Source organism: Solanum pennellii, chromosome 4, assembly GCF_001406875.1.
Source record: "Solanum pennellii chromosome 4, SPENNV200".
In the NCBI taxonomy this organism is placed as follows: Eukaryota; Viridiplantae; Streptophyta; class Magnoliopsida; order Solanales; family Solanaceae; genus Solanum; species Solanum pennellii.
Genome location: NC_028640.1, coordinates 72,549,332 through 72,565,645, shown reverse-complemented (window position 1 = coordinate 72,565,645; position 16,314 = coordinate 72,549,332). Strand labels below are relative to the sequence as shown.

Genomic DNA, 16,314 nt, shown 5'->3' with positions numbered 1-16,314 from the left:
AAAAATTATTTAGGGGTATATATGATTCTTCTATCAAAGTTCAAGGTATATTTTAATTTTTTTCATACATAAATTATTTTTTGACTTCTTTTATTATAATTATTTGAATTTCTTATTCTTATTTTGTTTTTTTCTTTCATTCCTTAGTTTAAAGAATAAAAAATTAAACTATTTCTTTGTGTGTGTATTGTAATTTAATTTCATATTCGAAGAAAAAATTTGATCATCTACAATAAGTTTTACAAGAATATTAGTGAAACATAAATAAATTTGATTATCAAAATAATAATTATAAATTAGTCATTGAAACCAAAAAAAGTAAAAAAAAAATATGTTTAACGAGGACTAAATTTACTCATATGGGATTATAATTTTTTAGAAAAAAATAATAAAAATTTAGATTAAAATTATTATTTTTTTCATTTCCGTTAGAGGAAAAGGGTATATGTGAGCCATTTGTTTACAAGTAGGGGTATATATGAGCCATTTGTTTACAAGTAGGGGTATATATGAGCCACTTTCACAACAAGGGTTATATCAGCTCTAAATGACAAAGTTGAGGGGTATATCAGACCTTTTCCCTAAATTCAATCACATTTGGTTAATACTTTAATAATTTACAGAATTAATATGTGTGAACATTATAGGGGAGTCTATATATTATTAAATGTAGGAAAGAAAAGGAATTACTAATATACGTATGGTGTATGAATAACTATAAATACACTCATAACGAATCCCTATATTATCAATATCTACATAGCTATAATAACTATCAAACGATCCTTCAATATTCGGTTACTGTGTATTACATATAATTTTTTTGGTTATTTATAATATTTGAATTAGTTAATGCCTCTTCGTGATTGTGTCCTTCATTTTGTTAAAAAAATGGTACATTGGATTGTCTCCTTATAATAGACATGTTGAGTCTGGCATCGTTGGCCTTAACAAATATACAACAATCTTCAATTTATAGGTCTTTAAAAAAAAGATATTTTACGTCCTTTTAATTGATAATCTCAACAACGTTTAAGAAATTGACTTGTTTAGAAATATTGATTTGAATAAATACTGAGATTACCTAAGTCCTAAATGATTAATACTTTATTTAAGATCTTAGAAATAATATAATTCTACTAATTAATATTTTATGCAGTTTGGTATTAATGAGCAGCCATGAGGCAGTGTTCATTTCACCATTCTTACGTAATCACAGTTACACTAAATTGACTTTGATTAGATAGTGGTACTACCCCCAACCCTACAACTCTACCCCCCACCCCCACCCCCATTCAGCACTATTTCTTTTGGTCATTTATTCTTCAGCTCTTCACCTCAAAATGTCTTGTCTTGTTTTCTACAGAACGTCAAGTGAAAAAAAATGTCTTTTAATTCCAGAAGCACCTTATAGTAAAGGTGTAAAGAAGATACGGAGAAGCACCTTATAGTAAAGGTGTAAAGAAGATATGGGCGCCGATGAGGGTTGTGGTATAGTAATAAGTATTCTTTCATCCTTAGTCAGAAGTCTCGAATTTAAATCCCTTTGAAAATGAAGTCCCTTGCTAAATAATGAAAATATGTTTAACCACTTTTGACTTTGGAGTTTCTCTCACGAGCAACGCAGGGATCGAAAGTTCAAGATCATTCATTTTTTCAAGATTAAATTGTCAAGTACACGCCAGTTTAACCAAAATATCTATGGAGGTACGTACATTGGGCTTGCATATTGAAATGGGCTCATCCACCAAAATTTCGCGTTATGGCCCAAATATGCTACATCCCAGAAACATATTCACCTCATTAGATGTGTCAATAACATTTCACTTAATAGATGTGTCAATAACATTTTAATTGAGAGTAATTTTCATATAGCAAATGTATGATCTCTTTTAAAAGAATAAAGTAAGGTAATACCTTGTATATGATCACATTAAGTCTTTCTTATAATTACTCATGCTCAGAATTGAAGAGTGAAGGCATGAAAAACAACTTTTGCGCACCACAAAATCATACTATAAGGCATAAATGTGGTCTAAAAAGTTCAACTATATATCAACAGAGATTATCAGTGTATCGTCACCCTTGTCAACAACAAAGTTGTTGGTAAATTTGTTCGAAACAGTAGCAACTTCCACCTCATATGAGCCATGGAATCCACGAAAGCTGAATTGGCTTTGTTCATCAATATGACCATGAGCATGGGATAACCACTCGTACTTAAGAGCAAGATACCTTCTCCCAGTTTTATTGAGGTCACCTTTTGCATTCACTAAATGTGAATTTGGTTTATTTAAGAACAGCTCCCAGAATCTCCGCAACATTATACCTTCAACAGCAGGGTGGGCATAAGCTTCCCGAAGAATAACTTGTAGATCATCAGCTCTTACGTACTCGTTATCAGAAGACACATCAACTTCAGTGAACCAGACAGGAAGTCCAAGTTTGTCCAGAGCAGAAGATACAATGGGTCCAACTGGACGGTCAATATGTCCAACAGGTGCACCATGCTCTTGGAGATGACGAATACACTCTATCTACTTTTCAGGTGAAGACCGGGAGTCACTTCCATCCTCAACATGGTAATCATTTACAAATCATAACCTTAGCAGCTTGCTTTTCAATTCTGAAAGATCCTCCAATTTCATGCCATATATCATTACTGATCTCAACTTGGCCCCCGTTCACCCATTGACTGTCTACCGCAAGAGCAACGTTTATGCTCCGAGGTCCTGATGCTTGTTTAATTTTAACCCGTGCGGATATTTGATATGTCAAATAGAGTTTTACTTTTTCTGTGATCATCTGAGCAGGACCCATCCAGTTTTGAGTACGATTAGTCACCAGGATATAGCGGCCTCATGAGCACCAAGTGAATGTCTAGCCATGAGTGGTGAGCCTGTTTGAACGCTCATTCTACAATTTCCAAGTGGGAACCAACCATTTGTGCCATTATTCAGACTTGTATTTGTAATTATATTAACACCAAAATCAGCATCCTAAAAGAGAGGAAAAATGAAATAGAAATTGATGATGTTTTTATCATCGGTATAAATGGATATTAAAATAAGGAGAGAATCTTTTCGGTTATAGGGACAAAGTTAGAGTAATCTCTAGAAAAAGAGGGAAATATTCACATAGCATTGGACTTACATCACAAGCAGAAGAACTGGGACATGAGATCACTACTGACTTTATGAGCAGGTCAGTTCCAGCTGGAGGTCCCTCAAGATAAAATATAACTTCATTAGGCACTGTTGACAAGGAAAATGAACCTTCCAGCATCTCCCAACTCTCCTTTGAAACATATTTCCTGCAAGAGAAAAATGCCACCACGACTATAACTTCACATAACCAAAGACAAGCTAGATACATGACCTTACTTTCCAATTCTTATAAATTTCATTTCTGAATTTTGATACACTAGTTTTATTGTGGCGAAGACTTCAACAGATCCCTGAAAAGTACCAGAGGCTCCAACACAAGCAGAAACTGTATAACTGGAACCTGCTGATACTCTGCGTGTAATGTCTTGCTCTAAGCCTTGCCACCATATCGTACGTTTTGTCACAACAGCCATAGTCAATCCATTACGGTATCCAGAACCTGCTGGAACCACAAAAGCATGACAGCAATTTGGGCGCCACAAGTGCAGACCATCCAAGAAGTCATGGTTAAGGATGATGTTTCAAATATCCTTTCCATTTTCCTTTGAACTCTGTCAGGAAATACGGTTCGTATGATTGACAAGCTTGAAAAAAACTGACAGCAACAAGTCAACAACTCTAAATAAGTTCTGGTATAATATGACAGCCTGAAATGCTTCTGAAGGTTCAAATTTGATGCTCAATATAAAATTTTCTCTGGGCCATAAGAAAATCTATCTAAAAGGAAAATATTTGCTCTTAGTTCAAACAAAAATACATAAGATACCAGTTCAAGAAGGATTTTACCAAGTGTTGGCACAACAATAAGCCGTGTGTTTGCGACTGGAAATAGATACAACAAAGTTATGTTCATCAATTTTCGACATATTAGCACAAAGAAGAAGATTCCACAACTTCAGAAGTAAATATTTACAACGCATACATAACAGATAAATTTAACCATATATAAGATTCTGGATGAACCCCTCGACCCAAATCATTTCTAGGGTTCTTCTTTTCCTCAATAAAAGTAATGAATGCAGGGTTTTTACAAATTAAACTAACTCATGTAAATCCGAACGGAAAGAATAATAGTAATATGAGAAACAAATATTACAGTGAAATTTTCTTTATTTTATTTGATCAGTAAAATGAGACATAGGAGTATTATTTAGTTCCAAAACTATTTTATCCTACAATTTTAGTATAAATAATACTCCATAATCATCTATATAAAAGATAGAATAAAATAATAACACAACACATTAACGTGTTATTTAATTTGGATTATAGTTGATATCTATGTCCATAACAATACATTCATGTCATGTATATTTGTATATCTACTTGTTTAAAGTTTTACTTGTACAAATCAAAAATTGAAGAGCATAATATCAACTTAAATTAAACGGCATATTTATGTATTATGTGAAATATAATGTTATTAGATAACCTGACTATCTCATCCAGCAACCAAACGAACTCTAGTGTGTGTCTGTAACAATTCAAACCAGCACTCAAACATATCTTGATCTGGCACATTTATGCCCTTGCTAAATCCTAATGGTGAAAATAGTATTGGTAACTGACTTGTGAACTTACTACATTGCATTTATATAGACACAGGAAATCTTTCTTTATTTACTCACTTGAAAATATGATATAATATAATATACAATAAACAAACAAATATTACAATTTGCAGAATACTCATGACAGAAGGATGATACAAGGTATGAACATAACTATTGCACAACACACAATCATACAGTGAGATGATAAATTGAGTAAAAACATCAGGACAAGTCAACGGAGATCACCAGTGCATTATCGCCTTTGTCAACCACAAATTTCTTAGTAATTTTCTTTGAAACTGTTACGACTTCCACTTCATAGGAGCCATGGAATCCACTAAAGCTGAATTGCCCTTGTTCATCAATATGACCATGCGGATGGGATGACCACTCATGCTTAAGAGCAAGGTACCTTTTTCCAGCTTCATTGATGTCTCCTTCTGCATCCACTAAATGTGCATTTGTTCGACTCATGAACAGCTCCCAGAATCCCCACAACATTATACCTTCTACAGCAGGGTGAGCATAAGCTTCTCGAAGCATAACTTCTAGATCATCAGCTCTAACGTATTCATTATCTGAAGACACGTCAACCTCAGTGAACCAGATTGGAAGTCCAAGAGTACCAAGTTTGTCCAGAGCAGAACATACAATGGGACCAACTGGACTGTCAATATGTCCCTGAATACCTATACCTCCAACAGGTGCACCGTGCTCTTGGAGATCAAGAATGTGCTCAATGTATTTCTCAGGGTAAGATCGGGTGTCACAGCCATCCTCAACATGGTAATCATTTACAAATAGGATGGGAGAAGGGTCCAATTGATGTGCAGTTTTAAACATGTTTACCCTGATGTCTTTACCCAATCTATCTTGATAGAAAGAACCATGCATCATCTCATTATTCACATCATAATGCGGGAACTTCCCCTTATACCGTGTCAGCAGCCCTGTTAAACGGTTTTGAACAGCCGTCATCAAGTCATTTTTGTTCAAGGATTGTACCCATGCCTGAACGGTGCCCACCACCTCCCAAAAGATACAGTGACCTCGAACTTGGATGTTGTTTTTCGTGCAAAAGTCCAGGAGCTCATCAGCATCTTTGTAGTTGAGATTCCCTTGCTGTGCTTCTGTCCAGTACCATTTGAGCTCATTTCCGAACACAGCCCAATTGAAATTCTTGACAAAGAAGGCATTGAAGTCTTCATTGTCCATATTTGTTCTGCTTATGGCTGATCCGAAGGGAAAGCTGTTTTGCAGTTGTTTAACTCTAACAAATGTGCCAAACAAACTGCCTGAATCTGATCCAGAGAACTTCAACATGACGTCTCGCTTGCGTAACTGTGAAGAAAATCAGCAAGAAAGAGTTCTATTAGAAATGTTTAACAAACTGTGTTTAAGATGATGACATTCTCTGCTACTCCGAAGTTAGATATAGGATCCATCTCAAAATCAGTGCTGTAACAGTAAAGCAGGGATTATTACGCTGATGAAACACCTCGGAATAACTGATGATCATTGCTTAATACAATAAGTGATAATAACATAAACACAAAATTAAGTATTACCTTTGCAGTTTGTTTCTTCAAGTGTCTAAACCGTTCACGTCTGTCAACCGGAAAAATTTGAAGCCCAGCAACCATTAAGTCTACACCAGCAACAGGACCCTGAATATAAACCATAATCTTAGCAGCTTGCTTCTCAATTCTAAAAGATCCTCCAATTTCATGCCATCTATCATCGCTGATCTCAGCTTGGCCTCCATTTACCCATTGGCTGTCTACTCCAAGGGCAACATTTACATTCTGAGGTCCTGATGTTTGTCCAATTTTAACCCATGCAGATACTTGGTATGTCAAATAGAGTTTTACTTTATCCGTGATCATCTGAGCAGGACCCATCCAGTTTTGAGTACGATTAGCCACCAGAATATAACGGCCACTTAAAGGCTCATGAGCACCAAGAGTATCTCTAGCCATTGGAGGCATAATATGTGGTGAGCCTGTTTGAACACTCATTGTACAGTTTCCAAGTGGAAACCAGCCATTTGTGCCATCATTCAAACTTGTATTTGTGATTATATTAACACCAAAACCAGCATCCTAAAAGAGATGAAAAATGAAGTAGAAAGCCTCAAACACCATACAGAGAGGTAATGGTAGGAGAAGCATGAAAGTACTTAATGCTTAAACAGATCAAACAGTTGAATTGCCTACTAGCTAGCTTAAGTGGCATCGCATCACCAAGCTCAATGTAAATAGAAAAAGGAGGAAAATACACATTGCACATTTTCAACTAACCTCAATAACTGGTGGAGAAGAAGGAGGAGCTTTAGCTGCATGCTTTATGACTAAATTGTTAAGGAGGATATCCGTTCCTGCAGGTGGACCTTCTAAAAAGACAACAACCTGAGATGGGGAGTCATTGATAAGAAACTTCCCTTGCAACTTCACCCAGTCTTTATCTGTGGCTTGGACGCTACACACCAGTAGATTTGTTAAAACACTCAAACGGAACTTCAATATACATGGTAAATAAAAGATGGAAGGCAAAACAGAAATAAAGAAGAAAGGGATCAATTAAAACACCACATTTAATTGCTGTTCACCTAGTTCAGTTTCAAAATGACCCAAGTGAATTATAAATTCAATGTCAAAAGTTATTATCTATCTGTTTTAAATGAAAAGTTATCTAACTCTAGAAAATGAAGTTACTACAGAACACATGTTTGTGACTATTACGCAGATGATTATCCAAATAGATATGGAGCAGAAGAACCAGTAAAAATCAAAATTCCTTCAACAGAACAAAGTCAATTATGTTGGCAGAAACCTAAAATGCATCAACTGTTATGGAGAGCTAACAGTTTTTTTTTTCTGTGCAGTTTGAGTGTTTCTAAAATCAGAAAGTGTTGCGCAGTTGATAATAAGACAGGAGATACTACAAGTATTACTAAATGCACATTATATAAGGCAAACTTGAATTCACCTACCTGCCAATGCCTATATACCGTTCACGGTTGTCAGCTGCTTTAACATATAATGTACTGCGAAGATCTGCAGTAGTGACATTGTTACCGTAGATACGGACAACAGCAGATACCTCGTAAGCTAGTTTTCGCTTCACTCTTCCTGTCACATCTTGCTGAATCCCATTCCAGCTCTGGGTGCGTTCCGTTGCAGATGCAAAAGATTTTCCAGACATTGGAGTGATCTTGCCATCTGCCATGGAGTCATGCAAGGCCACCTTGCAGCCTCTTCCAGACCAACTATTGAGGCCATCATCAAATTGAGGGTTTATTATGATGTTATCATCATCAGTATGAACAGATGATGTGCCAGAACTCTATCAAAATAAGGAGAGAACTCATTCAGTAATACAATAGAGTCTAAATAAACTTAAATAATCTCTAAACTGAAGAGAAAACGAAGGAAATATATATATGGACATAGCATTCGACTTACATCACAAGCAGTAGAACTAGGACATGATATCACTACTGACTTTATGAGCAGGTCAGTTCCAGCTGGAGGTCCCTCGAGATAGAATATAACTTGATCGGGCATACTTGACAGAGAAAACGAACCTTCTAATGTCTCCCAACACTCCTCCGAAGCAACTTTTCTGGATGGAGTGAAACTCTACCATGACTATTGCTTCTTAAACAATTTAAAGTAACAAAGACAAGCTAGATATAGAATCTTACTTTGCAATGAATAGATAACTTGTTTCTGAATTTTGATACACTAGTTTTAACGTGGCGAGGACTTCAACATAACCCTGAAAAGTACCAGCGGCCCCAACACAAGCAGAAACTGTATAAGTGGAACCTGCTGATACCCTGCTTGTAATGTCTTGCTCTAAGCCTTGCCAACATTCCTTACGATTTGAGACAACAGCATAACAACAGCCTTCCTCCGCCGCTAATCCTTTATGGTATCCAGAACCCCCTGGAACCACAAAAGCATCGCAACAATTGGGATGCCACGAGTGCAGCCCATCCGAGAATTCATGGTTTAGGATGATGTTAGTAGCAGCATAACTCCCAGTCTCTTTCGCATTTTCTGTTGCACTCTGTAAGAAATTAGATATGTATAATTGATGAGCTTGAAGAAGAATTGACAGGGGAAACCTACTTAGGATATACACACATTCTCCCCCTATTCCGACACTACTTTGGATGCCTTTCATTCACAAGGTAGATAAGGCCTTTTCTTTTTCTTCTTATCCAATTCTCCGACATAAATACAGACAATGCTTGTGTTTCCTTAAACCAACACTTAAGGTACTTGCAGTTTTAGTTTCTAGAGATACTAAATATCACTCGTTATATATGGATTTTCAACAAAACTCTTCATGCTTGGATATTTAGCTTACGGCAATTGCCTACAGTATTCGAGTCCCAAATGCCATAAACCTTTCCTCAACTCCTCAAATAGCAAAATTTGTAGATATCAGCAAACCAGTTAAATCGGTATGAGAATCTCAAAGTACACGTCTCTACTTTCTAATTCGTACCTGAGTATCAAAGTTGTTGTTGGCAGTGACCGTTGGTGACTTCTCCATGCTCTCCTTTGATTCCTATAGTCACAATCACGCGATTATTCAAATGAAAAACTCAAAATCCCAACAAATATCCTTACAGATTACTATTGTGGAACAATTCATCCACCCTTTTTCTCCTAAAATCACTTCTCCACCACAAACACACACAATGCCCAAATTTCCTCATTCCAACAACTAATCAATATACATTTTTAGTATCAACAAACACAAACTAGCAAGTTGGAAATTTAACTTGTATCAATTGCTACAGTTCTATAGTCTCAAATACCATAAAGCCTTCTTCAACCCCTCGAGTAACAAATTCGATGATATTCAAGAATCAGTAAACTAGTTAAAGAATCTTGTTTCAAGAATCTCAAAGAACCCACATTTCAACTATCTAAAATAGACCAACAATCCCCAAATTGGGAAAATTGCAAAAAAAAGAAACAATTCATACCTGCAAATCAAAGTTGTCCTCGACATTGACAATTGGTGACTGCTCCATTTTCTCCTTTGATTCCTATACCAACAATCACACAATTAATCCCAAAAAAAAAAACATTTTATTCCTAGGATTTTCGACAAAAACAAGAAGACAAAAGTACCTGGGAATGTGTTGTACGAGGTTTGAAGAGTCGACGAGCAAAGCTGAAAGCACATAACCTCTTCATTATATACACACACTCTTCTTCTTCTTCTTCTGTGTTTGAGAAATTTTGCAAGCTAAGTCTTCAGAAAAGCGCGGGACACCAACCAATTATAACACTAATTTTGTACTCTCTTACATAACTGTTTGCTCACTTTGTCTTTAGCTGTCTAGTTAATCCAAACATTACTAAAATTAATCCCAACACTAATAAATAAATTAATGGGGATATTAAACTTCAAAGGTGATTAAAGATTTACGTGTGATAATGGTTTGAATTTAGTACAGGTTACGCGTTATGACAGTAACAAATTCAGTGTATTTTTACAAATAAAAATAATGTGAGTACAGTTTGAATAACACAAATATTTGGGGGAAAATGGTTAATACTGCCAAAATGGATTAATAAGAAACATTATATGTTATTTTTTATCATTTGATGTTCTAATTTTTCAATTGGTGGATGCTTCGTTCACAAGTTTTCTTTGTTTTGAGGCAAAGTTCCACTAGATCCTATTTATAGTATGTGTATGTATGCTTGAATTCAAATGGAAGATTTCTATGTAGTATATAGGTTAAGTTAAGCGAATATTTGTTATATTAGAGGCTTTTATTATAAGCCAAATGTAATTAATTCTTAAGAAATTTATTACTCCATTATTTGTTTGGTAAACTTAGGCTTTGCTTGTAACTAATGTTTGGCTATATATACATTCTTGGCAAAAAAGAAAAAAAATAATTCTTCAAGTGTTTAAGATTGTTGAAATTTCTTTTCATTTTTTATATGATACCAAACAATCTACCGTGATTAAACTCACAAGTGAAGTCATTCCATTTTGTGTGAAATTCAATTATAAATTTGCATCTTTCGTGATATACTCATCATCTTGATCGCGATCCTAGCTAAATATTGGAACATTAGTGTATTAGTTTCTTGAACTTAGCTTGTTAAGAATATCACAGACCAAATTAGGTGGAAAGAAGAAGATGTTGGGTGTACATTATATTGGTAGTCGAAAAGAAAAAGTAACTAGAATATTAATTCTTGGGCGACTTACGTAAATATTCTATATTAAAAAAATATTTACTATTTATCGACTATTGCAATAATATTTATTTCCTCGATAACTTTTAGCATATTTATAATACATTATTAATACATATTACAGAAAAATAATTTATAAAACACATAAATTATAAATTTTATTGATGGATAATACATTTATCACACATTTTAATACAATTCAATATCTTGCCAACTTTAATACAATTATAATACATAATTCATTTTTAGTACATACTGCATATTTGTCATATTATTGTTATGTATTACTATAAATGGTAATAAATTTACAAAAATATCATTAAAGTCAATGATTATTTATTAAAAGGTTCTCGTCCAAGAAATTTTTCTAATTATAGCTCGGATGATATCTTTTAGGAATCGTATTGGCTTCCAAATAATTTTTCCAATGATACCTAAGATGACATCTTTTAGGAATCGTATTAGCTTGTACAGATAATTTTTCTAATGATAGTTAAGATGACATCTTTTAGGATTCGTATTGGCTTGTCCAAAAGTAGACAATATCAAGCCGTAAGAGTATGTTGGACCGTGTTAGCCCATTAGAAAATTATTTCAACAGATATTTGATTTTAGAGAATAAAGCAAAAGGAAGAACAAAAGTAAAAACTAGCCTTTGCGTGAGGAGTAATGTTTTTCTATATACCAGAAAGAAGATGTAACGTTCCATAAATTAAGTTGTGTTTGAAAATGCATTTCATACAAATAAGGAAATTAATTACATGAAGAAGCATAGGATGAATCATTTGAGCAGTTGAAATTACTAGGAACTTTCATAATCTGATAGATGGATGAAGAAAATTGTTCCCCCATTCTTCATATCCCATGATGATTTGTCTTTCTTTGAAAAGCATATCTTAACAGCAAAAGGTATATAAATGACAAACAGACACACAACTAGTTCTACTTGACAAAGTAGAATAGGTCAAGAGAAGGGCTGATAAAAAAAAAAAAAATTAGGCGAAGACAGCACATGACATGTTAAGCGAATCTTAGGTCAGAATGAGAAAAAAGTGAAAAATCACATAAAATGCTTTTGGGATGTTATAACTCTAGGATAAATCAGGTCAAATCCTGAAGAAAGCTAAAAACCATTGTTTGATGAGTCTGGAGTAGTATTAGATAGTTGATTTTAGGTAAAGACTGATCAAGCCAAATAATGCTTAGCTACTCTTTTTGGATGATCAATCACATTGGGACTGAGACACGGCTCGAATTCCCCGGGAGGCAGCATCATGAGGTGTATGGGGTCAAAGCGGACAATACGTAACATGGACTCGGGCTAGGTGTGACAATAGGACTTGAACAATCACTCCAATTTTCATGTATATTGAATATCTAGTTTTCATGAATACTAGCTTGGTGTGTTCTGTTTGGAAATTGACAATACAAAGAAAAGCAAGGCAGATTCTGTTTAGTGAACTTCAGTGCCTATAAGATAATTGATCAAAGATATTCGAGTTAATTACTTAAATGACCAACTCAACTATATGAAACTATGAAAGTATCTAATAAATGATCGTATTTAATGTTTGTAACGATAAAATCACTATGTCTATAAGAAAAGAAAACTAATCAAAGATACTTTGCTCAATATTGGAACTATAGTCTATACAAGTTTGTGACTTGATATTATGGACCAATTCCAAGTTAAGTGGTGATGCATAAAGTTGTCCACTTCAAACATAGTTTATTCATGCATGTTTTTATTACGTTAAAATTCTTACTTAGGATTATTTTCTTCTACTTTAAAGTAACGGTCTTTGTAAGTTTTTCCTTTGGCCTAATTATAGATCAGAAGGTTCCAAAGTTGAATTTATGAATATTGGAAGCCGTGCTTATTGACTTCCAATGAAAATAATTATTGATTTGCAACTTATCAATTTGACTTTAGATTAAGGACTCTCCGCAAAGGTCTTTGTAAAAAGGATATTATAGACTATTTAAATATTTAGTCATTTAATATTATCTATTTTTTATATATATGAAATATGAATGAAAATAGAATTTAATTATTTGTTTTTACAAAAACTTTACAAAAAAAAAAATATGTTTAAGTATTAGATTTGTAATAAATTAAGATATAAACCTATAATTTTCTTAAAATATAATAAATGCAATGATAATAATTTTTAAATGAAACTCAATACAAAAATCACATAGTTCTTAATTTTCATGAAATATCGTAAATTTACTAAACGATAACTTGTTACGTCAAAATAAAAACTGTTCAAATTATATTAAAGGTGTAAAAGCAATAAATATTATGGAATTAAATTTCTTCACACAACCATTTCTACAAATTTTACAAACATCCCTTTTCTAGATTATTCTAGATAAATGGGGCTTTCAATGTAACAAAACAAATGAAGGCAAAAAAATTTAAATTTTTAGGCGTAAAAGATATTTTATCTGTGTTATTTTATTATTTTTAATTCTTTTAAATTTAATATTTTTTTAACTAAAAGATGGAAACAACATTAGTTTATTTTTTTTAAAAGAAAATATTATAGACTTTCAATTTTCTAGTCATTTAACATTCCCTATTGAAAAATTGACTTCAAGAAAACACTAATAAAGATACAATAATAATTACATAATCTCTTAAGAAACGTAAAATTTAAGATAATGACAACTAAATAAAAACGAGGGAATATTAATTATTTGATAGTTATTATGTTCATAAAATATCACCTATAATTATCAATTAGATGGTCTAGCTAATTGCTATGTAATTATTAGTGTAGAAAATTTGAAGTCCATTTAACGTGCTTAGTTGGAAAACACGAGTTTGCAACTCAAAAAGCAAAATAAATTGAATAAAATAAGGTTCAAATCAAAAGGATAACATTTAGATGGAAGGAGGATGTCTTAAACTTATCTATTTTGACAAACTAAGAAAGTATAATTTTTATTTATTTATTTTATCCTTAATCAATTATATTTTTTGAAAAAAAAATTATTTTTTTAAAAGTTTTAAATTTTTCATTTAATAGGGATAAAATGATAAACTTATTGTGTCAATAATTATTTTTTTAATAGACATGTCAATTTAAAAATAAATAAGTAATTAGTAACAGAAAGAATATATATTTAGTCATTGTAATCTATAGTCTTGTGAGAATTATTCAACTAAAAGACTTTGGAGCTTATTAATACTTTATTATTACTACAATTATCAACAAATTTTGGTTTAAAGAGTAGAAATAATTAAGAAATTGAAAGTAACGTCATAAAGTATGCATTTGCTTTATCGGAATATTGATTGTACGAATAGGGAAATTTGTAATCATATTTTGGTGAAATCAAAGGGTTTATTGTTTTCCATTTGGATTATATATGCATATTTATTTGTAAATAATCTAATTATATACACCAAAACATCAAAATATTCTTTCAAGAAAAAATCCTTTTGCTTATAAAATATGATCAGAATTTGGTTAAAATAATATTTTATCTTTTGAACATATTTACTATTTTAATTTTAATATTTTTTACTTAAAAAATAAAATAAAAATAAATTTATTTTAAAATTAAAAATATTATAAATTTTTTAAATTTTCTGATCAAATTCTGATCAAATTTCCTGGCCATTTGGGAACAGAAAGTGAAACCACTTCAAACACCCCCACCCCCCTCATAAAGGCCAAATGCCTACTCTACTTTGCCATGAAAAGTAACACAATTCTACTAAACGTTTTTTTTTTAATATACTACTGTATTTTAAGGAGTAAGGTGCGGTCTGGTATACGCGTTTCAAGTTATAAATTTTATGTTTTTTTCTTTCTATTTCAATTTGATTTTGAATCTTATTCTTTATTATCCTTTTAGAAATTTGTTCAAATTTATTTGTCCTTTAACTCAAATTTCTTGAAAACACATTCATATAAAGACATAATTACGAATCTCTGCTTAATCTAACAAGATAAAAAGAATAAGAATAAAAGTATTTAATTGTGTAACACATGCAATTTAATACTCCTTACTTGTTATCTATTTTGCATGTGTCATATTCATATATATTTAGTCTTAATTTCATTTTGGGAATAACTCAAAAAAATAAACAATTAATATTAAAAATAAAACAGAAAAAATATTCTTCTCTTAATATATTACTAGTGTCCAATAAAAATAAAAATCTTTATTAATAAGATAAAGCAGTAAAGTAAACAGTGGAGTAATGTCAAGCATAATTAGAATTAGGCCATATAATTAATTTACTTTTTCTTTAATTTCACGTGGTTTGATCTTCTATCATACTCCACTAGATTGCACCGACTTATATATATAAATATATAAAAAATATTTAAAATAAAAAGGGATTAATTAGAGTAATAACAGCTTCTAGAAAAAACTAATTAGTAAATGATGACTTGTCTTAATTAGAGTAATAATAGCTTCTAGAAAAAACTAATTATTAAATTATGACTTTTCTTAATTAGAGTAATAATAGCTTCTAGAAAACTAATTAGTAAATTATGACTTTTCTTAGAGGTGGCACAGTTTTGGACTTTAGACATTACAATTCTTAAGTTCAAAAAAAGGTGAGAAAAAATTAATTATTTAGAGGGAAAAAAGACAACTTTGAGCCCTCAATTTTGAAGCATGGTCCTTAAAATAATTGATTAATGTGTTATTTAGTTAATATTGCTTAAAATTAAAAAATTAATGAGAGTTAGAAATCATCTTCGACTTCTAGAAATTCCAAAACGTAGAGAACTCTTTTTATGTAGTTATACAAATCATACGTAATACCTTGCATTTTTATTTTATTTTATTATATCTTGATTCATGTTAACGTGATATATTTTCTTAAAATAATATATTCATAAATTACTAAATTAATTTTATAACACATAATAATAATAATATAACTAATATAATCTCATTAAGAAGAATATAAATCTCTTAATTAATTAATGAGTACAATAAAGATTCATGTTGTTGAAAAATTTTATTATTTTTAAAAAAATATTATTAGTTATCTTTATAGTACTTAAATTCTAAGATATATTTTAAAAGATTATTATTATAACAACAATATAGTAAGAGGTATTATGAGAATCAATAATTAAAAATCCTAAAAATTGTGATAAGAGAAAAATATATTTAGAATAAGATGCCCCACAAAAGATGAAAACGTAAAATAAAATACATTAGAAATAAATAATAATTTTGCTATCATAATGTGACCAAACATTTGGCATAAAAAGTTTCGCAATTTAAGTTTTAATATCTAATTGCTCGAATACATTTTGTTGAAGAATTTTGGGATGAGAATAGAAATGAGCTAAAATTAGGCATAAAATAGCCCAT

The 16,314-nt window shown here is 31.8% G+C and overlaps 1 protein-coding gene and 1 pseudogene across 1 annotated transcript; both read right to left on the bottom strand.

Moving 5' to 3' along the window:
• Positions 1-1,951: 1,951 nt before the first annotated feature.
• On the bottom strand, positions 1,952-4,118 carry LOC107017033 (annotated as a pseudogene).
• A 645-nt stretch (positions 4,119-4,763) lies between these two features.
• On the bottom strand, positions 4,764-10,051 carry LOC107015658 (endo-1,4-beta-xylanase 1). The gene is made up of 9 exons (XM_015215989.2): positions 9,874-10,051; positions 9,726-9,788; positions 9,239-9,301; positions 8,427-8,794; positions 8,185-8,344; positions 7,713-8,065; positions 7,021-7,198; positions 6,289-6,822; positions 4,764-6,061 (listed from the first exon to the last, which is right to left on the bottom strand). The coding sequence occupies exons 1-9, from the start codon at positions 9,937-9,939 to the stop codon at positions 4,943-4,945; spliced, it is 2,904 nt and encodes a 967-aa protein (XP_015071475.1). The 5' UTR covers positions 9,940-10,051; the 3' UTR covers positions 4,764-4,942.
• Positions 10,052-16,314: the final 6,263 nt, after the last annotated feature.